The sequence below is a fragment of the Anolis carolinensis genome, unplaced genomic scaffold, assembly GCF_035594765.1.
Source record: "Anolis carolinensis isolate JA03-04 unplaced genomic scaffold, rAnoCar3.1.pri scaffold_9, whole genome shotgun sequence".
Lineage (NCBI taxonomy): Eukaryota > Metazoa > Chordata > Lepidosauria > Squamata > Dactyloidae > Anolis > Anolis carolinensis.
The window spans coordinates 18,239,297-18,262,634 of NW_026943820.1; the positions used below are offsets into that span (position 1 = coordinate 18,239,297).

At 40.3% G+C, this 23,338-nt stretch overlaps 1 protein-coding gene across 6 annotated transcripts in view; it reads left to right on the forward strand.

Annotated features, from left to right (window-relative positions):
- Window positions 1-23,338, forward strand: part of ripor1 (RHO family interacting cell polarization regulator 1) — a 143,552-nt gene that overhangs the window by 84,302 nt on the left and 35,912 nt on the right. For all 6 annotated transcript variants that reach the window (XM_062962019.1, XM_062962018.1, XM_062962017.1 and 3 more), the window contains 8 exons: window positions 10,763-10,889; window positions 14,235-14,387; window positions 16,119-16,197; window positions 18,068-18,091; window positions 20,979-21,032; window positions 21,779-21,931; window positions 22,035-22,098; window positions 22,438-22,481. In XM_062962019.1, the coding sequence (XP_062818089.1) occupies window positions 10,786-10,889; window positions 14,235-14,387; window positions 16,119-16,197; window positions 18,068-18,091; window positions 20,979-21,032; window positions 21,779-21,931; window positions 22,035-22,098; window positions 22,438-22,481 (675 nt within the window). In that variant the 5' untranslated portion in view covers window positions 10,763-10,785. Of the gene's footprint in view, window positions 1-10,762; window positions 10,890-14,234; window positions 14,388-16,118; window positions 16,198-18,067; window positions 18,092-20,978; window positions 21,033-21,778; window positions 21,932-22,034; window positions 22,099-22,437; window positions 22,482-23,338 lie in introns of those variants that run through there.

Below are 23,338 nucleotides of genomic sequence, written 5' to 3' on the forward strand. Positions count from 1 at the left end.
GTCTTATAGAGGTAAATTTCTCTCCATTAAATGATAATAGAAATTACGGAAGCGGAGCGGAAGATTTATTTATTTATTTATTTATTTACATCACTTTTACCCCGCCTTTCTCCCCAAGGGGACTCAAAGTGGCTTACAATAAATGGCAAAAATTCAATGCCTAAAAACAATGTAAAAACAACAATTCATATAAAAAAATCTACAAAACAACAATTCATATAAAACAGATACCATTGCAAAATAAAATCACATTATATAAAATTTTAAGCATTTTAAGATGCTCTCCTTTGCCCACCTTGACCATTGAAAAGGAAATTGGGACAACCAGAAATGTTTCTCTCTTAAAGAGCAGCTCCTTTGTATCGTTTTTGGTTACAGCTTGCTTTGCTTTTGTTGCTCTTAACATACAAGTTGCTTGAAAATGCCATTTTATAAAAGGGGAAGAGTCTAAGCCAGGAGTCCCCAAACTAAGGCCCGGGGGCCAGATGTGGCCCTCCAAGGCCATTTACCTGGCCCCCGCCCTCAGTTTTAGACTTAGGCTCATCCAAAGTCTGAAATGACTTGAAGGGACAACAACAATAATCCTACTTGATTATCTCATTGGCCAGAAGCAGGTCCAAACTTCCCACTGAAATCCTGATAAGTTTACAGTATGTTGGTTAAAATTATTTTTATTTTTAAATATTGTACTGTTCTTTCATTTACCAATATTGTAAATGAATAATATGGTAATAATATATTGTGTATACATATAATATTGATAATAATATTATAATGTAATACAATATAAGATTTATTTATTTATTACAGTATTTCTACCCCGCCCTTCTCACACAATAGGGGACTCAGGGCGGCTAATAATAATACAATATAATAATATTGTATAATATAATAATATTAATTATATATTATATATTAAATGTAATATTACTAATAATATTACGGTATAATGGTATAGTACAATATAGTAATATATAATGTTAATATTGTGCTATGCTAATAATATAATATATTGTATGTACATACAACTTGTAAGCCACTCTGAGTCCCCTTTGGGGTGAGAGAGGGTGGGGTATAAACGTAGTAAATAAATAAATAAATAATTGTTGCTGGGTTTTTGTTTTTTTTTTTGCACTACAAATAAGACATGTGCAGTGAGCATAGGAATTTGTTCCTTTTTTTTTTTTTTTTTTGCAAATGATAATTCGGCCCCTCAACAATCTGAGGGACCATGAATCGGCCCTCCACTTAAAAAGTTTGAGGACCCCTGGTCTAAGTACAAAATGCATGCCTACCAAGACTCACAAATACATATTTTAAATTACTCGCCCATAATTCAGAATCGTGCATCATTGTTATCTACGCAGGACAGAAATATAGCAGTTTAGCTCAATGAACTGACATTAACAATCTCAGTTTCCCACTAACACACCTCTGTTGTACGCGGTTTTCCTGTTGCATTTGCTCACCTGCCTGCAGCCTGCCTGCCAGCAGCACCTCACGAACTCTGCACCTCTGCTGTTGGCAGTACCAGTTGCCAGTTATCTATGAAATGTGAGGAATGCAAGAGCAGCACCCAGCCCTATAAGAGGGAGAACCCTGGGAAATGTTCTGGCTGCGGAACAGTGAGTCCCTCCTGGATTCCGAGTATTTTTCTAAACCTCAAGGGCCCTAGACTTTGGGATTGCTTTGAATTTTCAGACACAGCTTCCAAGACCTCGAGGATCGTGTGGTTTTCCTTCTTCTTGCACATTGCTTGACAGGTAGATTCCTGAGAGGGGTGTTTCCCCTCCTGTCCCCATGCCGGGCATTTACATGGAATCGGATGTCCCCATTCCATTCATCCTCGACGCTTGCACACAAAGAGATTGCTTCTTGTCCGTGTCTGGATAAGATCTCCCACGTCCTCCATCCTGAGCCACCCAAACGGTGTGCTGACTTGGCAAGGGAGCCGCTGCCTTGTCACCCAGGCTTTCCGTCCATAAATACTTGCTGAGGTTGGTGCGGGTGGCAAGACATGACTCACTCCATGATCTGATTAAACGGCCCCAACAGAGAAGAAGGTAATCTGCCAAGGCCTTGCTTGGGATTACAGCTCCTTCATAATGAGTTTAATTGGGCCAGTGTTGCCTTAGAAACCAGGACTGGAACATAAAGAGGTAAGTCTGCCATTCAAGGGTTGCCTCCTAAATTGCACAGTGCCTTGCCTCTCATGGACCAGGAGGATTCTTTTAGTGCCTGCAATTGTCTTCTGAAATGTTGTGGACCAGGATCCACCAAAGATATGTTGAGCATTGTGGCCACAATCCTCAGCGGCAGAGAAAATGATGCGTCTCCTGATGGCTGGAAGTTGATACTGATTCCCTTGGATGCGTTGTTGCTCAGGTCGGTGTGGTTTTGCGGGTATTTACTGTATATACTTGAGTATAAGCCTAGTTTTTCAGCCCTTTTTTAAGACTGAAAAAGCCCCCCTCGGCTTATATTCGGGTGAGGGTCCTGGTTGGCTTATATTTAGGTCAGCTTATACTCGAGAATATATGGGACATTTATTATTTTTCTCTATTATTATTGCTATTATTACATTTATTATTTTTCTCTATTATTGTTGCTACTATTACATTTATTTTACTCTATTATTATTTTATTTTGACACAGCAAACAAGATAGATATGCTGGATTTCATATCACAAAATCACAAGTCGAACACTTCCCAAGTGTCTAGGACTGTTTGATGTATTTTCGGATGATGCGTGCAGATCCCAGTGGGGTGGCCTTTTGCAGTTGGCAGATCGTAATTTTCTCAATGTCTATTGTTTCCAAATGCCGGCTGAGATCTTTTGGAACTGCACCCAGTGTGCCCATCACCACCGGGACCACCTGCACTGGTTTCTGCCAGAGTCTTTGAAGTTCAATCTTGAGGTTCTGATAGCGGCTGAGTTTTTCCTGTTGTTTTTCGTCAATGCGACTGTCACCTGGGATGGCGACATCAACGATCCAAACCTTTTTCTTTTCCACAACTGTGAGGTCTGGTGTGTTGTGTTCCAGAACTTTGTCAGTCTGGATTCGGAAGTCCCACAGTATCTGTGCGTGCTCATTCTCCAATACTTTTGCAGGTTTATGATCCCACCAGTTCTTTGCTGCTGGGAGGTGGTACTTGAGGCATAAGTTCCAATGAATCATTTGGGCCACATAGTTGTGCCTCTATTTGCAGTCTGTCTGTGCAATTTTCTTACAGCAGCTGAGGATATGATCAATATAATAATAATAATAATAATAATTATTATTATTATTATTATTACATTTATTATTTTACTCTGATCTTATTATTATTGTTGTTGCATTTATTATTTTACTCTATTTATTATTATTTGTATTATTTTCCTGTATTTATTATTATTATTACTATTACATGTACAGTAGAGTCTCACTTATCCAACACTCGCTTATCCAACGTTCTGGTTTATCCAACGCATTTTTGTAGTCAATGTTTTCAATACTTCATGATATTTTGGTGCTAAATTCGTAAATACAGTAATTACTACATAGCATTACTGTGTATTGAACTACTTTTTCTGTCAAATGTGTTGTATAACATGATGTTTTGGTGCTTAATTTGTAAAATCATAACCTAATTTAATGTTTAATAGGCTTTTCCTTAATCTCTCCTTATTATCCAACATATTCGCTTATCCAACATTCTGCCGGCCCGTTTACGTTGGATAAGCGAGACTCTACTGTATTATATTACTCTATTATTATTATTAAAAGGATACATAAGCACATTTACATTGAAGAAGATGAGAATAATGATTTGATCAGAGTTGGGCAGTCTTATCTCAAATTTGAGAATGATGTAAATATTCAAAAACATTTAACCTACCGATGCCTCAGTTAATATAATTTTCTTGGTATCTATTTTTATTTCTGAAATTTACCACCCTCGGCTTATACTGGAGTCAATGTTTTCCCAGGTTTTTTTGTGGTAAAATTAGGTGCCTCGGCTTATATTCGGGTCGGCTTATACTCGAGTATATACAGTAAGTGTTTTGAACTCTTCCCAGGCATTTTGTACGAGTTGTTCTTTGGTCTCCTTGTTTTGCTGGGCAATCCGATGGTCGGTGGATGTGGACATAGTGACATGGTACTGAGTGTATTCTTTTTAATGTGCATTCTACATTTTCCTCTTCCTTGTTTTTAAAGGAAATGGAGAGACAGGAGTCCAAATAGTTCTTTGTGGTGCATCTCTTTGTACAACCAGTCATTTCAGTAGGGTTGCATGCTCTTGAGTCCACAAGAGAACTCTTCTGGCAAGAAAAAAATGTTTGACCTTGTTCTCTTCCATGGCAATGTACTTACTCTCTTTATGTACATATTTGCACTTCCTTGAAAATGTATGTGTTAATAGCCTTTGTCAATTGTTATGGTGCCTGAAACTATGCTTTCTTCCAGGCCTGGAGTAGAAAGTTTTTTTGTAATTTGTTCTATGCAGGACAGGCTTCCTGCTCTATTTCTGCTGTAATCCGGTCAAATATCAAATTGTGATGCCAGTCCTGCCTCTGTGGAAATGAATTGGCCATCCTCTTTTTTTCTTTGCTTTACATATGATCACCTAGCTTTCCTTTTTCGTTGCCCTGACTATCTATGGTTAGTCGAAATGCAAAGCAAGTGAGAAAGGGGTGTCCATACAGAGCCAGTGAAGAACAAGATCACACAATTGAAACTCTTGATTGCTCAAATAATAATATAATTGACAAGCGGAATGTTGTTGTGAGTTGCTTTGCATACTTTCTTAGGATTGCCAGACTAGGATCAGCAGTAAGAACTTCAACCACATAGATCAGGCAAAGTCTCTCAAATGACTGTGTTATTATCTGGATTAAAATTGGGATTGAAGGCTGTGTTTGACAGAATTCGATGGAATGCTTTAGCCTCTGAAATTATATGTGGCTATATTTTAATCCCTTTCAGTAGCATTATGTTTAATTAAGTTGGATTTCTATTTGTCTGAGGGAAGCTAGTCTGGCACAGTTGATTTTTTTAATTATTATTCTGTTGTCAGTTCAGATAATCAGGCAAGCATATTCTCAACTGGATCTGAGAAGTTATTATTATTATTATTATTATTATTATTATTATTATTAACAACAACAACAACAACAACAACTTTATTTATATCCCATCTCCCAAAAGGGACACAGGGTGGCTTACAAGGCAACCATAATGCAACATAGAACATAACAAATACAACAGAAATTAAACAAAATCAATAAACAACACCAAATCTGTATATATAAAAGAGTAATGACATCAGGGCAGCGGACAAAACAACAAAACTACAGGCCCCCCAACCTCGAAATTTGACAACACAACCCATCATTCATGGCTCTAGGTTGATACAACAAAAAGAAAAGAAAAATAAAGTCCTAATTACAGGGAGAGGAATAATTGTTTTTATCGAATTGCTGCCAGTTAGAAGGCTAAGCTCTGCCCACTTGGTCTCCTAGCAACCCACTCAGCCCAGGGGACAGGCAGAGTTAGGCCTCACTTAGGCCTCTTCCACACTGCCTATAAAATACAGATTATCTGATTTGAACTGGATTATATGGCAGTGTAGACTCAAGGCCCTTCCACACAGCTATATTACCCATTTATAATGGACTTAATGTCAGGAGAAAACCTTTACCCTTTACCTTAACTACCACCAATTCCTCAATACTTTATTTCCCATACCATCATACTTCGCCACAGCAACACGTGGCCGGGCACAGCTAGTATAGCATAAAATAACAACATAGAGGGATCAACATAAGACACCTCAATCAAAGTGAAATAGGCAATGAAAATGAAACACAACAATAAAATTGTAGTGGTCAGTGCTCTTTAGGTTTTACCCAATTTGGGTCCCCAAATGTAATTGAAATACAACTGCCTTCACTTTTTCTGGGGATAATGGGGTTTGCAACCCAACAGCACTTGTGGCTCTGAGGCCAAGGAATGGTTAGAGGATATTTTAAAGTCAGGCATCATATCCACAAGCCTTGTACCTAAATTCAAATCCCACAATCTTGACTAAATAATAAATAAATATGCTTATTCTTATGTGTGATGTTTGCTTTGAGGTGTGCACAACACATAGCATTGGAGACAGAACTTTTTAAAAAATCACTGGTTTTGTTATGTTTATAAAATTTAAAATGTGTATCTCAGGAGACTCTGAGGTGGCTGAATAGCATGGCAACCAGTCAGAGGTTCTAAGTGTCTTTGGTAGATCTTCTCTTTCTTTTCCGAATGCTACTATTCACAAAGCTATAGTAAGATGGGAAAAATCAATGTAATTAAGGTGATGTGTTCCTTTCTGCATGAGGTACAAAAGATGCAGAATTCGGCACCACTTGGTGAGGGATTTAATGTTTCTCCATCTGTGTGTGGCACGGAGGCATCGAGTTTCATGGAGTGCTAGAAGAGAGCTAGTTACTGGCAGTCCATAGTGATCTATAAACCAATTACAGGAAACCCACCCTCTCCAGCCCTCCAAACCTTTGTGTGGCACGTTATCCCTGCCCATCTGTTCAGTGCCATCTGCTTCTCATGGACATATTAGTCCTCCCAGCACAATACTAGAAGGAGCTGAAAGACCTAAAACTTGAAAAAGATGGTTGAACATAATGAGAGGAAGATGGTCAGATGTTCTTGGCTGAGTCTGAGTTTGCTTTCCAGAGTGAGCATCTTATTAGACTGGCAAGGTGTCTTCAAGATGGAGCTTAGACCATCTTGATATGGGTTGCTGTGATCTTTCTGGGCTGTATGGCCATGTTCTAGAAGCATTCTCTCCTGATGTTTTGCCTACATCTATGGCGGGCATCCTCAGAGGTTATGAGGTCTGTTGCAAACTAGGCAAGTGAGGTTTATATATCTGTGAAATGTCCAGGGTGGGAGAAAGAACTCTTGTCTGCTTAAGGCAGGTGTGAATGTTGTAATTAGCCATATTAATATGGTATACAGCAGGGGTCCCCAAACTAAGGCCCGGGGGCTGGATGCGGCCCTCCAAGCTCATTTACCTGGCCCCCGCCCTCAATTTTATAATATAATATATTGTATATACATATAATATTGATAATAATATTATAATGTAATACAATATAACACTAATAATAATACCATATAATAATATTAATTATATATTCTATATTACATATAATATTACTAATAATATTACAGTATAGTGGTATATTTCAATGTAGTAATATATAGTGCTAATATTGTGATATGCTAATAATATAATATATTGTATGTACATATAATTTGTAAGCCACTCTGAGTCCCCTTTGGGGTGAGAAGGGTGTGATACAAATGTAGTAAATAAATGCAGTAAATAAATAAATTTTAGACTTAGGCTCGCCCAAAGTCTGAAATGACTTGAAGGCACTCAACAACAACAACAACAACAACCCTAATTAACTTGACTATCTCATTGGCCAGAAGCAGCACCACACTTCCCATTGAAATCCTGATAAATGTATGTTGGTTAAAATTGTTTTTATTTTTAAATATTGTATTGTTCTTTCATTGTTGTTGTTGTTGTTGTTGTTTTTGCACTACAAATAAGACATGTGCAATGTGCATCGGAATTTGTTTGTATTTTTTTTTTCAAATGATAATCCGGCCCCTCAACAGTCTGAAGGATTGTGGACCTACCCTCGGCTTAAAAAGTTTGGGGACCCCTGGTATACAGTGTTCCTCACTTATCGCAGGGGTTACGCTCTAGGACCACCCGCAATAAGTGAAAATCCACTTATATAGTAGGGACGCTATATTTATTTTAATATTTATACATTATTTTAGTAGTTATACAAATATTTTAAGTCTTTATCAACCAATTGTGTGTTGATAAATCGCCTCCTTCTCCTCCCGTTGCCGCTTGGGCTCCTTTTCTCTTCCTTTGGCTTCTCCTTCTCTTCCTTAGGCTGTAAATTGTAATTTTTTATGATTTAGAATATTCTTTTAGAGTTTATTGAAAAACCGCAAAACAGTGAATCTGTGAAAAGTGAACCGCGAAGTAGTGAGGGAGCACTGTACATTACTTATGTCTTCTGGACACTAGTTATCCTACTCTTGCTTTCTCTGTTTCCTTGTTCGGACTTCAGCTGCCGAATCATAGAGTTGGAAGAGACCACATGGGTCATCTTGTCCAACCCATTCTGCCAGGTAAGAACACACAATCAAAGCACCCCGACAGATGGCCATCCAGCCTCTGTTTAAAATCCTCTAAGGAAGGAGCTTCCACTACACTCCCAAGTCAGAGAGTTCCCCTGCTGAATAGTTCTTATAGTCAGGAAGTTCCTCCTAATGTTCAGGTGGAATCTCCTTTCCTGTCATTTGAACCCATTCCTCTGAGTCCTAGTCTCCAGAGCAGCAGAAAATCAGGTTCCTCCCTCTTCCTTATGACAACCTTTAAAATATTTATACATGGCTTTCATGTCTCTTCTCAACCTTCTCTTCTGCAGGTTAAACATACATACCCAGCTCTTTAAGCTGCTCCTCAAGGGGATTCATGGTCTACCAGACCTTTGATCACTTTAGTTGCCTTCCTCTGGACACCTTCCAGCTTGTCCATATCTCATTTAAACTGTGATGCTCAAAATTGGACACAGTATTCTAGGTGAGGTCTAACCAAAGCAGAATACAAAGACGCCATGACTTCCCTAGATCTAGATACTGTATTCCTTTGAATCAGAACAAAAACTTACTGGATTTTTTAGCTGCTGCATCACACTGTTGGCTCATGTTCAACTTTTTTGTCCGCAAAGACTCCAAGATCTTTTTCAGATGGACTATTTTCAAGCCAGGCGTCACTCATCGTGTATCTGTGCATTTCATTTTTTCTGCCTCAGTTAAGCATCTTAGAAATAGCACTTTGAGATAAAAGTAAGCAACTCGGGAAGTCCTAAAACCACTGCTAGGTCCCTATCCCTTCCATTTCCTATGAGTTTTCCTGGGATAGGATGTACCACCAAGAATTGATATTAACCTTTGTTAGGGTTCCTAATCCATCGTGTGATGAGAATCGAGAGAGAGAAAAATGGTACATTTTTATGTAAGGCCAGATCCAAGTAGACTGAGACTTGTCTGCCATGAAAAATGACCAGGAGAGGTGCCGCCTTGTGTGATTTACCAAGAACTTAAGGGCCATTCCTCTGAGGAGAACTGCCAAAGTCAGCCAAGATTTGTATTGCTAGTTTCTGTAAAAGCAGCACACAAATATCCAGAAATTAGAGGAAGTTGTGATTTAAACATATGTTGACCCAACAAGTTGGCATCATATACTGAATAGCATTTAGTGGCAGTCTGTTTCCATTTTTGTGTTGTTTTGAAAGTCTTCCTTGAACCTCAGTATGAAGTATGCTTTCTTACATCTGTAAAATATTCATCTTTTTTCCTTCTTGTTCCCATCCCTGCAGCTGATAGATAATATTTAATGTGTTGTTGATGGCTTTCATGACCGAATCCCTGGGTTGCTATGAGTTTTCCAGGCTGTATGGCCATGTAAATCGCCTAGAGCATCTTGGATGGAGGGCGATTAATTAAGTAATTAAATGATGATGATGATGATGATGATGTTCCAGAAGCATCCTCTCCTGACAGTCCTCCTGGGGAAATCCTTTCTTGGGAGGTGTTAGCTGGCCCTGAAAACAGAAAACAGGGAAATTCTAGACAAGAAACAGGGCCAGCTAACACCTCCCAACAAAGGATTCCCTCAGGCAGGAAGCAGCCAGGCTTTAAAGCTGCAAGGCTATTCAATGCTAATGGCCAATTGCAACATTGACACTTGCCTCAAACAGACAAGTGGTCTTTCTCCCACGGTGGACATTATTCCACAGATATATAAATCCCACTTGACTAGTTTCCAACAGACCTCACAACCTCTGAGGATGCCTGCCATAGATGTGGGTGAAACGTCAGGAGAGAATGCTTCTAGTTCCTTATTTTTAGTGTTGTTCTTTATTTACTGTCCTGATCTTGGACAGTACTGGTAGCCAGAATTTGTTGATTTTCATCGTTTCCTCCTCTCTATTGAAATTGTCCACTTGCTTGTGGATTTCACTGGCTTCTCTGTATAATCTGACATGGTGGTTTTTAGCGTGGTCCATCATTTCTGTGTTCTCAAATAATAGGCTGTGTCCAGGTTGGTTCATCAAGTGCTCTGCTATGGCTAACTTCTCTGGTTGAATTAGTCTGCAGTGCCTTTCATGTTCCTTGATTCGTGTTTGGGTGCTGTGTTTGGTGGCCCCTATATCGATTTGTCCACAGCTGCATGCTATACGGTAGACTCCTCGGCTTATACTGGAGTCAATGTTTTCCCAGGTTTTTTTGTGGTAAAATTGGGTGCCTCGGCTTATATTCGGGTCGGCTTATACTCGAGTATATACGGTATATTGGGAAAGGTTCTGTTTGGGACTACAGTAGGTTCTGGGAACTGTAGTGCAGAAAAATATTTTTCCAAGCTTTAGTATAAGGCAGACTCGTATGTTTTGATAATCAGCAAAGGAAACTGGTATGGGGAAGCTATAGAGGAACCTGGTGACCGTGATCTTCTCATATTGGATCATCATTGTGTGATCTCACTTTTGTTTCCTCAGGGATGTTGGAGCTCAGCTCTGCATTGACATCCAGCTGTTTACGTTTTGGATCATTAGACCCCATTCCTTAATCCCTTGATGCCGTATTCTGCCATGCGTCCCTCACCTTGTTCTGTTCTTTTCAGGGGGTCCCTCCCAGTGGAGTTCGATGATGTCCCTCTCAGTGCGGCCCCAGCGACGCAGTCTGGTGGTCAGGATCAATAGAAGCCAGTCGTTTGCTGGGGTCAATTCTACCCAGGACAAATCTTTCAGGTAGGTCCCGGTGAATCCTCTCCTCTATGGGAAAGGGGATTGGGATAGACCTGTAGGAAACCTGTAGCGATCTATGTAACCACTCACTGTCTTTGCGCCATTAAATGGTTCTCCATCTTCCATCTTGCCATTGAGAATTGCCGTCAGCACAGTAGTTTTGCATTTCCTTCTTACGCTCTTTCCCATTCTTGGTTTCTCCACCCTGATCTCAAGGGGATGAATCAGAATCTCGAGTCCTGTAGGTTCTTCCCCTCCTATATATTCTTCTCCTGCCATTCCTTCCTCAGTATTCATAATGGGAATGGGAGTCAAGACAGGTAACAATAGATTTTTAAAAAAAAATAGTTTTAAATTTACAAAATGCAAAAGTGGAAAAAGTGATTGAATGATCAATAAATATAATAAAACCAATTTAAAACGTAAATGATTAAAATAAATGGTTGAGGCAGGGCGAGGTTTGGACACCAGTCCTCAAAGGCCTGTCAAAATAGAAAGGTCATCAACATCGGGGCCGGGCTGTGGTGCAGGCTGTTGAGCAGCTGCAATAAATCACTCTGACCATGAGGTCATGAGTTCGAGGCCAGCCCGTGGCGGGGTGAGCACCCATCAATTAAAAATAAAAAATAGCCCCTGCTCGTTGCTGACCTGGCAACCCAAAAGACAGTTGCATCTATCAAGTAGGAAATAAGGTACCACTTATAAAAAAAGTGGGGAGGCAAGTTTAACTAATTTACGACCTGGAATGAGGAAGTGCCGTCAGAGTGGATGATGAAGCAGCTGCTCCTCCCTGTGGCCAGAATTGAACATCCCCTCAGGAGAAGGTTAAATTGCCTCTGCGTCTGTCTGTCTCAGTCTCTGTTTGATGTGTATATGGGCATTGAATGTTTGCCCTGTGTGTGTATAATGTGATCCGCCCTGAGTCCCCTTCGGGGTGAGAAGCACGGAATATAAATACTGTAAATAAATAAATAAACTGTCTGTGGAAAGAGAGAAAAGTGTCTGCAAGTCTAACTTCTCCAGGAAGGAAGTTTCAGAGCTCTCTGGAATCCTACGCAAGATCTCTTCCCTAGGATCCCTCTGGAATTTGTGTGGCTCTCTCTACTCTGGGATCTCTCTTCTGAAATCTCATGGAAGATCTGTCAGGAACTCTGTCTTGGCTTTGCCCCTCTGCTTATAGTTAACTTGTTTCTAAGTTTGGGACTGCCATTTTGCCATTTGAAACACGTCTGGATGGAGAAAATTTGGATTTAATGCTGTAATATGAGGAATTCAGAAGAAAAGGCCCATGTGCTTGAAGTGATGAGTTCACCGAGCAGATATGAACATGACCTAAGGTCTCCTAATGGCTCTTAGATGATTATCTGATCATAGAATGGGATTGCAACATGGGACAAAGCCAATCAAGGACAAGGTATACCACTCTGAACCAGTTTGGCAAGATCTCCCATTCATTAGGAGTAAACAACTGATAGCAAGAAAGAGATCATTTCCTTGTCAGCAGAAGGAAGAGGGGTTCATATGAAAATTCCAGTTGATTTCTTCCAAGATGACCAGGGATACGGAAGAACATTCCCTCGGCATGGCTACTTTTCCTGACGTTGGCAGGAAGAATTGCTTTGCCTAAAACATGTTTGCGACTTGTAACAATGTAATCTGTAAAAGCCCCAAGCATCTTAAATATAAGAGAGGTTCTCAAGAGGTGAGAAATTTGTGCATTTATGTGAGCAAGGAGATGCCAAGATAAACTAACCATTCCTTGGTCAGCTTTGTCTTTTGTAGCCTCAGATGAAGAGTGAAACGTAAGGAGAAGATGGAACAGGTTGCAGCCCAAATAGAAGGACTCATCCATAGCATGAGAACTTATATGCCGCTCTGAGCCCTAGGGAGTGGCGGCATATAAGTTCGAAAAATGTGTGTATGTATGTATGTATGTATGTATGAAAGGCCTCATAGGACATATTTGGCGAATGCACAATTCTTGCATTGTTCCTTCCTGCCCCCTCCGCATATGTGTGAGACTTAACTCTAAATTCCAGAGTTATTAACTAAATCAAATAAGCTAGCTCAGAGAAGCACCAAATTATAGCTGGCCCTTGGTATCTGCTGGGATGTGGTTCCAGGACCCCTGCGGATATCAACATCCATGGATGCTCAAGTCCTCTTGCTGTATTTCTTCCATTCTAAGACAAACTTTTTCCCTATATAGATATTTATTTATTTATTTACAGTATTTATATTCCACCCTTCTCACCCCGAAGGGGACTCAGGGCAGATCACATTGTATACATATAAGGCAAACATTCAATGCCTATATACACATAGAACAAAGACAGAGACAGACACAGAGGCAATTTAACTTTCTCCTGAGAGGATGTTCGATTCTGGCCACAGGGGGAGCAGCTGCTTCATCATCCACTGCGACGGCACTTCCTCATTCCAACGTTGGCTGGATGATTTTTTATGGAGTCGTAAATTGGTTAAATTAGCCTCCCCACTTTATAAGTGGTACCTTCATTTCCTACTTGATAGATGCAACTATCTTTCGGGTTGCTAGGTCAGCAACGAGCAAGGGCTATTTTTTATTTTTGTCGGGTGCTCACTCCAACACGGGCTGGCCTCAAACTCATGACCTCTTGGTCAGAGTGATTTATTGCAGCAGGCTGCTCACCAGCCTGCACCACAGCCCGGCCCCTAATATCTCTAATCATTGGGTACATCTTAAAATCTCAGGTGTATTTTATGTATTTTTGTTGTTGGTGGTGGTGATGAAATTAGGGTGTGTCTTACAATTGATGGTGTTTTAGAATCAGTGAATTACAGCATATATAGCAGTGTCATATTTAAACTTCTTTCTCACACTCCATTTTTCACAAGATATGTCAAAAACACACATTCAAACATCATTGTCCAGATCTTTTGCATTGTGTGGATTTTTACTGCCTTCACCATTGACTTTGTTAATTCCTGACTGTCCAATCTATGGATTTCATAGATGGATCCAATTTATGTGACCCATCATTACAAGTTACATGACAAATGTCGTCAATGGGGCAGGTGGGGGAAACTAATTCAAATTGATGCATATAGTGATATAAGGAAGACAATTATTATCTCTGTAAATTGTATGATAATATTGCTGAAAAAACAATATATAGATTAAAAAGGGAAATGTCCTCTTGAGCACTTTCCTATACTTTTCAATGTTACCACTGATGGTTCTATGATGGCTGCTCAGCACAGTTAGTCATAGGCCATTCCTTAGTCCCCCAGCCCTCCAGTTACTGAGTATTATCTTGTTCTGATAAGTTCATAGCATCTTCCTTTCTATGGGGATTTTTGGGGTAGGAATTTCCCTGCATTCAGCACACCGACTGTCTCCAGGAAGTCTGGCTCCAGAGTCAGTAGGATGTTTTCAATGTCCCACAAGTCCCCTCCGCCCAAGGTGCCCCAGCCAGAACGACTCGATGAAGTGTATGAAGCACTGAAGAAGGGACTAACGTAAGTAGTGATGCTGCCACTTACCCAATAGACATCTTTTCCCCAGCCTTTAGCTTGGAGAGGGCTCTATGTGTCTGTTCATCCAGAATCCACACAATGCCATCTTAGTTTCTACCATATATTGATCCTGGCAAGAATGTTAAAAGACAAAGTCACTAGCAATCCAAACACAAAAGAAATACCCATGACAATGACTGGCCCAGCTGTTCACAAAAGTGATAATAAGTACAGTAGAGTCTCGCTTATCCAACGTAAACGGGCCGGCAGAACGTTGGATAAGTGAATATGTTGGATAATAAGGAGAGATTAAGGAAAAGCCTATTAAAAATCAAATTAGGTTATGATTTTACAAATGAAGCACCAAAACATCATGTTATACAACAGATTTGACAGAAAAAGTAGTTCAATACGCAGTAATGCTATGTAGTAATTACTATATTTACGAATTTAGCACCAAAATATCACTATATATTGAAAACATTGACTACAAAAATGTGTTGGATAATCCAGAACGTTGGATAAGCGAGTGTTGGATAAGTGAGACTCTACTGTAGATCCCAGAACAAGTAACACAAACACTCTTGACTCAAATGGCTGGATAAAAAGGACTCTTGAGAAATAACTGCAAACTATGTCATAATATACAGGGATGGGAATTTTGGCTTCTAAGAGTGTGCAACCATAGCAAATCTGAGATAACATTTTTCTGCCCTGCATAGATTGCCCCATATATACAAGTATTCCAATTATAAATGGACAAAAGTTCACTTCTAGTTGGAAAAAAACTTTTTTAAAAAAAGTTAACAGGGCATAGGGGACCTGCAACCCCATTAAATGGTGACTAACTGCTTTTGGAAGCTCTAGAAGACGCCATTCATTCTATCCTTTTTTGGCCATGAAAAGGGCAATGCAAGCGGGATCTGAAAAAAAAACCTTGCAGAACACCTGTGGCCCAAGGCTGCACTTTGTCTAACCTGAAAGCAAGGGGTTTGGGGAGCAGTAGTCCAAACGTTCAGGGCTTTCAGGAACAATAGTTCGAAGTATCAGGAGTGCCAGAGATTCCCCGCTCCTTTGTTGCTTTGGTATAATGATGGTTTAAGCTTAATTCCTCCAGTGCTGTACACTCAACAGCCTTTTCCCCATAGATTGGTGTATTATATGCCTGCATTTCTCCATCACCATCTTTGTTGGGTGGGTGAAGGCACACTTAGATAGTTAGCAAAGAACGTTTGCCTAAAGTTCTGTCTCTCTGTCAATGGTTTCCTCGGCTAAGCTTGTAAATCACAATCTTGACCAGATGAAATTCTGCTGAGTGTTGGAGAATTGAGCTTTCTTATCATGTCATATTGCAAGTCGCTTCTGGTGTGAGAGAATCAGCCATCTTCAAAGACGTTGCCCAGGGGATACCTGGATGTGTTACCATCCAGCGGGGGACTTCTCTCGTGTCCCCGCATAGGAAGCTAGGGCTGACAGATGGGAGCTCACCCCATCTTGTGAATTCAAACCGCCGACCTTCAGGTCAGCAGTTCAGACGACACAAGGGTTTAACCCATTGCACCACTGTGGCTCCATGGAGAATGCAGCTGGCTACTAAGGATAGCATCCCATAGATGCTGGATCAGCTTGAACAGATAAATGGAATGCTACCTGCCCTACTCTCCACAGTAAGGGGAAGGAAAGGCTGGGAAAAGTGTTGCTCCTTGTATGCTCAGCACCATTTCTCTCTTGTAGAGCTTACCTGGAAGTACACCAACTGGAGCTGGAGAAGCTGACCACCCAGATCCGTGAGTCCAAGAGGAATTCCCGCTTGGTGAGTGGAAGGCGGATACCAAACGCAAACATTGTGTTTATGCTTTACGTTCTTAACTGGCATGATTCAGCACTAGTGACTGGAAATCCCCAGGTTACAGACAAGATAGGTTCTTTAGATTCATTCTTTTTTTAATTTTTATTCAAATTTTCTATCATGCACATACATTAAAAATAGTGGGTAAGGTGATGGTTGGGAGAAAGGAGAAAAGAGAGAGAGAGAGAAAACAACAGAAAGGCAAAAGGAAGGGCGGGGGGGGGGAATATCAATTACATATTTTTTTTTTAAAAAAGAATAATATATATAAATAAAATACTATAGTTTGTCCTTCCGCTTTCTATTCTTTGTGGCTTGAGTTTCATTTCTTTTCCTTTCCCTTTTCATAGACTGGACTAGTTCTGTAATGTCTTTTCTCGGATTCTTCTTTTGCTTATTTTTACTTTAGCTTTTTCTTGTATTCTTCGTATTTTTCCCAATCTGTTCGTTTAATTGTACTGTAGAGTCTCACTTATCCAACATAAACGGGCCGGCAGAATGTTGGATAAGCGAATATGTTGGATAATAAGGAGGCATTAAGGAAAAGCCTATTAAACATCAAATTAGGTTATGATTTTACAAATGAAGCACCAAAACATCATGTTAGACAACAAATTTGGATGAAAAAAGTAGTTCAATATACAGTAATGCTATGTAGTAATTACTGTATTTACGAATTTAGCACTAAAATATCACGATGTATTGAAAACACTGACTACAAAAATGCGTTAGATAATCCAGAACGTTGGATAAGTGAGTGTTGGATAAGTGAGACTCTACTGTATATATAAATAAAATACTATAGTTTGTCCTTCCGCTTTCTATTCTTTGTGGCTTGAGTTTCATTTCTTTTCCTTTCCCTTTTCATAGACTGGACTAGTTCTGTAATGTCTTTTCTCGGATTCTTCTTTTGCTTAATTTTCCTTTAGCTTTTTCTTGTATTTTTCGTATTTTTCCCAATCTGTTCGTTTAATTGTATTTCCTCTGTTTACTTTCATTAAATATGTTAGTTTATCCATATCATATATTTCATTCAGTTTCTCCAGCCATTGCTGTTTTGTTGGGATGTCTTTTTGTTTCCAGTACTTAGCAAAGGTGATTCTTGCTGCTGTTGCTACATATGTAAATATTTTGTCCTCGTTCTGATTCCAATTTATTGTATTTTCCGTCAGGCCCAGTAAATACATTTCTGGCTTCATTGGAAATGATTTTTTGTAGAATTTTCTGTGTTTCCTCATGTATTGATTTCCAATACAATTTCGTTTCTGGACACGACCCCTTTAGATTCATTCTTAAGTCGGAATAGGTACATTGTTTAAGTGTGACTCCAGCCCATTTTTAAAAAGGATTTGCATAACATAGGGAACACTCCTGTGACTTTTTTTTACGCCCATGCCTCTGTTCAGAAGATTAAATCTTTCTAATGAGGATACAGATAGCAGTGAAAATCTCAGAGTGGCTCTAACCCAGGCATGGGCAAATGTGGGTCCTCCGGGTGTTTTGGACTCCAACTCCCACCATTCCTAACAGCCTCAGGCCCTTTCCTTTTCTCCCTCAGCCGCTTAAGCGGCTGAGGGAGAAAAGGAAGGGGCCTGAGGCTGTTGGGAATGGTGGGAGTTGGAGTCCAAAACACCTGGAGGGCCCAACTTTGCACATGCCTACTGTAACCCCACAACATACTAAGCAGAACTTAAAAAATAAAATTTGCATGGCCCTTGCATGATTCGTACTCAAAAGCAGTTGCTCGCACACAACATGGCGCCATACGGGAATTCATCTTTTGCTATTTCTGAGCCCTACCTGATACTCACCGTCCTGTTTCTTTCTTTTCTAGGGCTTTCTTTATGACCTTGATAAGGTAAGGTGTGCTGAAAACAAATTGGAGGGGTGTGAAATCAAGGTGGAATTGATTTCACTGTCTGCTATGTCCTGCAGCAGCTTAATGCACAACATTGAGCTTCTGGGGCCTGGAATCTATTCTCATTTTTTGTCATTTATTATTACAGTAGAGTCTCCTGACATAAACGGGAGGCAGACTTTGTTGGATAATACAAAACGTTGGATGAGCAAAGGTTGGATAAGCGAGACTCTACTGTGTTTATCGTGTCAGAAGCAAATTGAGGATACAGTTATAATGTATTAATGTATTTAAAACATAAATAAAGTTGAAAACTTGGCATTACTGTAGAGTCTCACTTATCCAACATAAACGGGCCGGCAGAATGTTGGATAAGCGAATATGTTGGATAATATTTTATGTCCCTGCTCCCCGTGGCTTTTTTTAATTTGTCTTTCTCACCAAGTTTTAACTTAGTGTTCATGTGGCCTGCCCTGGTTTTTATTGCTTTTTCTGAATTTTGGATTGTAATGTATGTTATTATTTATTGTATTGTTAAATTGTGTTATGATTTGTTGTTTTATATTTTGTCATATTGTATGGTTTTGGGCATGGCCCCATGTAAGCCACCCCGAGTCCCCGTTGGGGAGATGGTGGCGGGGTATAAATAAAGTTTTATTATTATTATTATTATTATTATTAAGGAAAAGCCTATTAAACATCAAATTAGGTTGTGATTTTACAAATGAAGCACCAAAACATCATGTTAGACAACAAATTTGGCAGAAAAAGTTGTTCAATATGCAGTAATGCTATGTAGTAATTACTGTATTTATGAATTTAGCACCAAAATATCACGATATATTGAAAACATTGACTACAAAAATGCGTTGGATAATCCAGAATGTTGGATAAGCGAGTGTTGGATAAGTGAGACTCTACTGTATATTAGATTTTCTTTGACTAGAAGCTGGCCACTTGGAGTGCCTCTGGTGTCACTGTGAGAAGGTCCTCCATAATGCATGTGGCAGGGCTCAGGTTGCATTGTAGTAAGTGGTCTGTAATTTGCTCTTCTCCAAACTGGACTTCACTTTGTAGCCCCATTTTCTAAGATTGGCTTTGCATCTCATGGTGCCAGAGCACAGTCTGTTCAGCACCTTCCAGGTCACCCAGTCTTCTGTGTGCCCAGAGGGGAGTTTCTCATCTGGTCTCAGCCACTGATTGAGATTCTGGGTTTTAGCCTGCCACGTTTGGACTCTGACTTGCTGAGGTGTTCCAGACTCATAGAATCATAGAGTTGGAAGAGACCACAAAGGCCATCCATTCCAACCCCCTGCCATGCAGGAATGCACAATCATTCCCTGACAGATGCTCAGCCAATCTCTGCTTGAAGGGGCTGGGCTGTGGCGCAGGCTGGTAAACAGCTGCTGCAATAAATCACTCTGACCATGAGGTCATGAGTTCGAGGCCAGCCCATGGCGGGGTGAGCACCCGTCAATTAAAAATAAAATATAGCCCATGCTCATTGCTGACCTAGCAACCCGAAAGATAGTTGCATCTATCAAGTAGGAAATAAGGTACCACTTATAAAAGTGGGGAGGCAAGTTTAACTAATTTACAACATTGGAATGAGGAAGTGAGGAAGTACCATCAGAGTGGATGATGAAGCAGCTGCTCCCCCCTGTGGCCAGAATCAAACATCCCCTCAGGAGAAGGTTAAATTGCCTCTGCGTCTGTCTGTCTGTTGTCTCTGTCTCGGTTTGATGTGTTTATGGGCATTGAATGTTTGCCCTATATGTACATAATGTGATCCACCCTGAGTCCGCTTCGGGGTGAGAAGGGCGGAATATAAATACTGTAAATAAATAAATAGCAAACAAAACCTTTAAGCAATGTACCATAGAGTTCTGGGTGTTTGGATATTGGTGTAATATCTATGTCTTCCTGTGGGTATCTCTGTGGATCTTCAAGTTAGTTTAACATTGTGTGATAACATTGCTGTTTCTTTTAGTTTGCTTAGGATTCTTTGTTTCCCTGACCAATGACATACTCTAAGGGCCAAACACAGGTGCCCCCAGGCATTGTTAAAACTGAAAACTTCCCATGAATGAATCCATCAAATAGTTTTGAATGATATCATTTTGATATTTTTTAAAAAATGGCTATAGGGTGGGAATTCCAAGCAGCATCTCATCACAGGCTCTTCCTATGCTCAGACTGCAAGGCAATTTAGACCCTTTTTCAGAATGGTTGAAGGTGGTTTAAGAGACCTATTATATTCCTAAGAATATAAGGGTCTAAAGTGGAGAGAAGTTTATTTTCTTTACCAATGTTATTTTCCTAAATATCCCCTAACAGGTGTTTAAACGTGTAGACTTTTGAGCTCAGTATCTCCAAATCAGCTATAAGAAGAACCTTTGATTCAGTTAAGGCAGCAGCATCATAGCATGAAGTAATCTCTGTGCGATCAGCAATGCAGCTCTGTTCCTTTGGTAGCAGGGGCAAACAAAACAGCTTTTAATCTTGTGCATAAAGGAATGCATCTCTGCCAGTTCCCTCTTCTGCTTCTCCCTTTCAGCACTAGACAACTTTCTTTCACCCCCAAAACAGCAATGAAAGGGAAGGGGCCTGGCCAAATGCCCATTGGTGCTTTATGATTAAATTGGTCTAAATTGTAATTCCCTGGTTTCAGTCTTTTCCGTATGCCAACGAAGATTCAGATTAAAACACTGTCCTTTCCAAACTGGTCAGTAGAAGAGCCTGATAAGTCTGTGAGCACTGGGGCAAACCTCTGCCGTCCGTTCAAAGGGAGTTTAGGAAACTTTCCTTTTTATAGCCCTGAACTTCTTATTCCCAGTTGGATTCTGCTTTTGGTCTAACACCATTTCTTTGTTTAATGCTTTCACAGCAAGTCAAGTCCATCGAGCGATTTGTACGCCGCCTGGAATTTCATGCTAGCAAGGTACCTGCTACTGCCTGATTTTGGCACAAAGAAAGAATTTCAGAAAGGTTACATGCTTTGGAGGCTTTTGCAAATTATATAGTTAGAATAGATTTGCACATCTGGGTATATTGGATAAAGCGTAGCCAATGGGCATCTAGGTGGTCTGAAAGGACTGGACTGAAAGGTTGGTGGTTCGAATCTGGGGAACGGGGTGAGTGCCCACTGTCAGCCCCAGCTTCTGCCAACCAAGAGAAATCAGGAGCAGAATGGGGAAGCACAATGGGGAAGTGGCCTTACAAGAAAGGGAAAGTGGCCAAATGTGTTCAGTAGAGTACCACGTGGCATGCAAACAACATGACCCTACTGCAGAACTTTCCAAACTTTTCATGTTGGTGACATGTTTTTAGACATGCATCCTTTTGCGACACAATAATTCAGTTTTACTAGTAAGATGGAGGTTGAACCAACTTTTTATAAGAGTTGGATACAGTATTTATTTCCATACACACACACATACATTCATACATATGTTTCGTATAGTATTTACTGTGTAAACTAGTGGGAGTCCAATGGAATTTCCTTCTCTGAGGCTGGATGGCTGTCTGTTGGGAGGACTGGTCAGGCAGCCGCTGGTGGTGCTGGTGGGGGGGGGGGGCACTGTTCACAGGACACATCTAGGGACTACAAGCTCTGCCCTACTGAATGTTTCAGATGCTCTAGGTCTTAGGCTTTCAGCTGAAGCTCTCTGGGCCTCTTTTTGACAGATAGACGAACTCTATGAGGCTTACTGCATCCAACGAAGGCTTCGGGATGGAGCCCATAACATGGTTAAGGCCTACACAGCCGGATCACCTGGTAGCAAGGAAGCCCGGGAGAGCTTGGCCGAAGCTGGAAAGGGTTACAAGGAGTACACAGAGGTGGGTCAGGATGGTCTGGGGCCGATGAGGGGCAGTGGGAGAGGAGAAGAGGCTTCGTGGATGGGATCATTAACAGGCACTTGTTGGATTCCTCTCCTTTCAGAATATGTGTCTACTGGAAAGTGAACTGGAGAGCCAGCTGGGAGAGTTCCACATCAAGATGAAAGGTACCCAGTGGCGAGGGAACGTGTTATACAAAAATGTGTGCAAGGGAGTTTGGTAGCCCTTTTTAAAACTATAAAGGGCATATTTTAAGCAGGGAAAAGGGAGAAAAGATAGGACATGGGTAGAAGCCTGCTTATCCCTTTTTCCTGGCCACTGATGTTTTGATACATATTCTTCCTATGAAGTCCCAAGCATGTTTATCTCGTGCATCTGAAACCACCAGGTGAAACTTGGCTTGGGGACTTCTCTCCTACTTCCTGTCATATACCCAGATCTGTGAAAATCAAGATGGTTCTTGTAGTTGCAAAAGGCACTTACATTGACTTTTGTTTCTGCTGCAGGATTGGCTGGCTTTGCTCGACTGTGTGCTGGGGACCAATACGAGGTTTGTGATTTATTTATTTATTCATTTATTTGCAACATTTATATCCCGCCTTTCTCACCCCGAAGGGGACTCAGGGCAGTTTACAAGTATATATACATACAATATATTATATTATACGACTATATTGCAATATTATTAGTAGTATTGCATGTAATATAAATATACAGTTATAATAGTGAATTATAATTATTATTACATTGTATTACATCATATTATTATTAATATTACATGTATATACAATATATTATAATATTAGCATAGTATAATATCTATATATATAAAAGAGTGATGGCATCAGGGCAGCGGACAAAACAACAAAACTACAGGTCCCCCAACCTCAAAATTTGACAACACAACCCATCAGTCACGGCTCTAGGTTGATACAACAAAAAGAAAAGAAAAATAAAGTCCTAATTACAGGGAGAGGAATAATAGTTTTTATCCAATTGCTTAGCTTAGAAGGCTAAGCTCCGCCCACTTGGTCTCCTATCAACCTAAGCCCAGGGGACAGGCACAGTTAGGCCTCACTTAGGCCTCTTCCACTGTCACGACCCAGGCTGCAGAGCACCAATAACCATACACAGAGGCCAGAATCTAACTAATATCTTTATTAAGGAAATATATAAGGTTAATAAAAGCAAGTGTAGGAAATAGTTCAGGAATAGACCTTTCAGGGAAAGTCAAAATTAGTCCAAAGAAACAATGTCCAATATGAAATATTAAGGTCCAAAGTTGTAATCCAATAACCGAAACACTCACTTCGCCAAGCGAAGTGAGGGGAGATGACAAGGTCCTTTAGTCCATGAAACTTGAGCAAGGCTAGGTAATAACTTGATGCTTGGAACACAAGGCTTGAA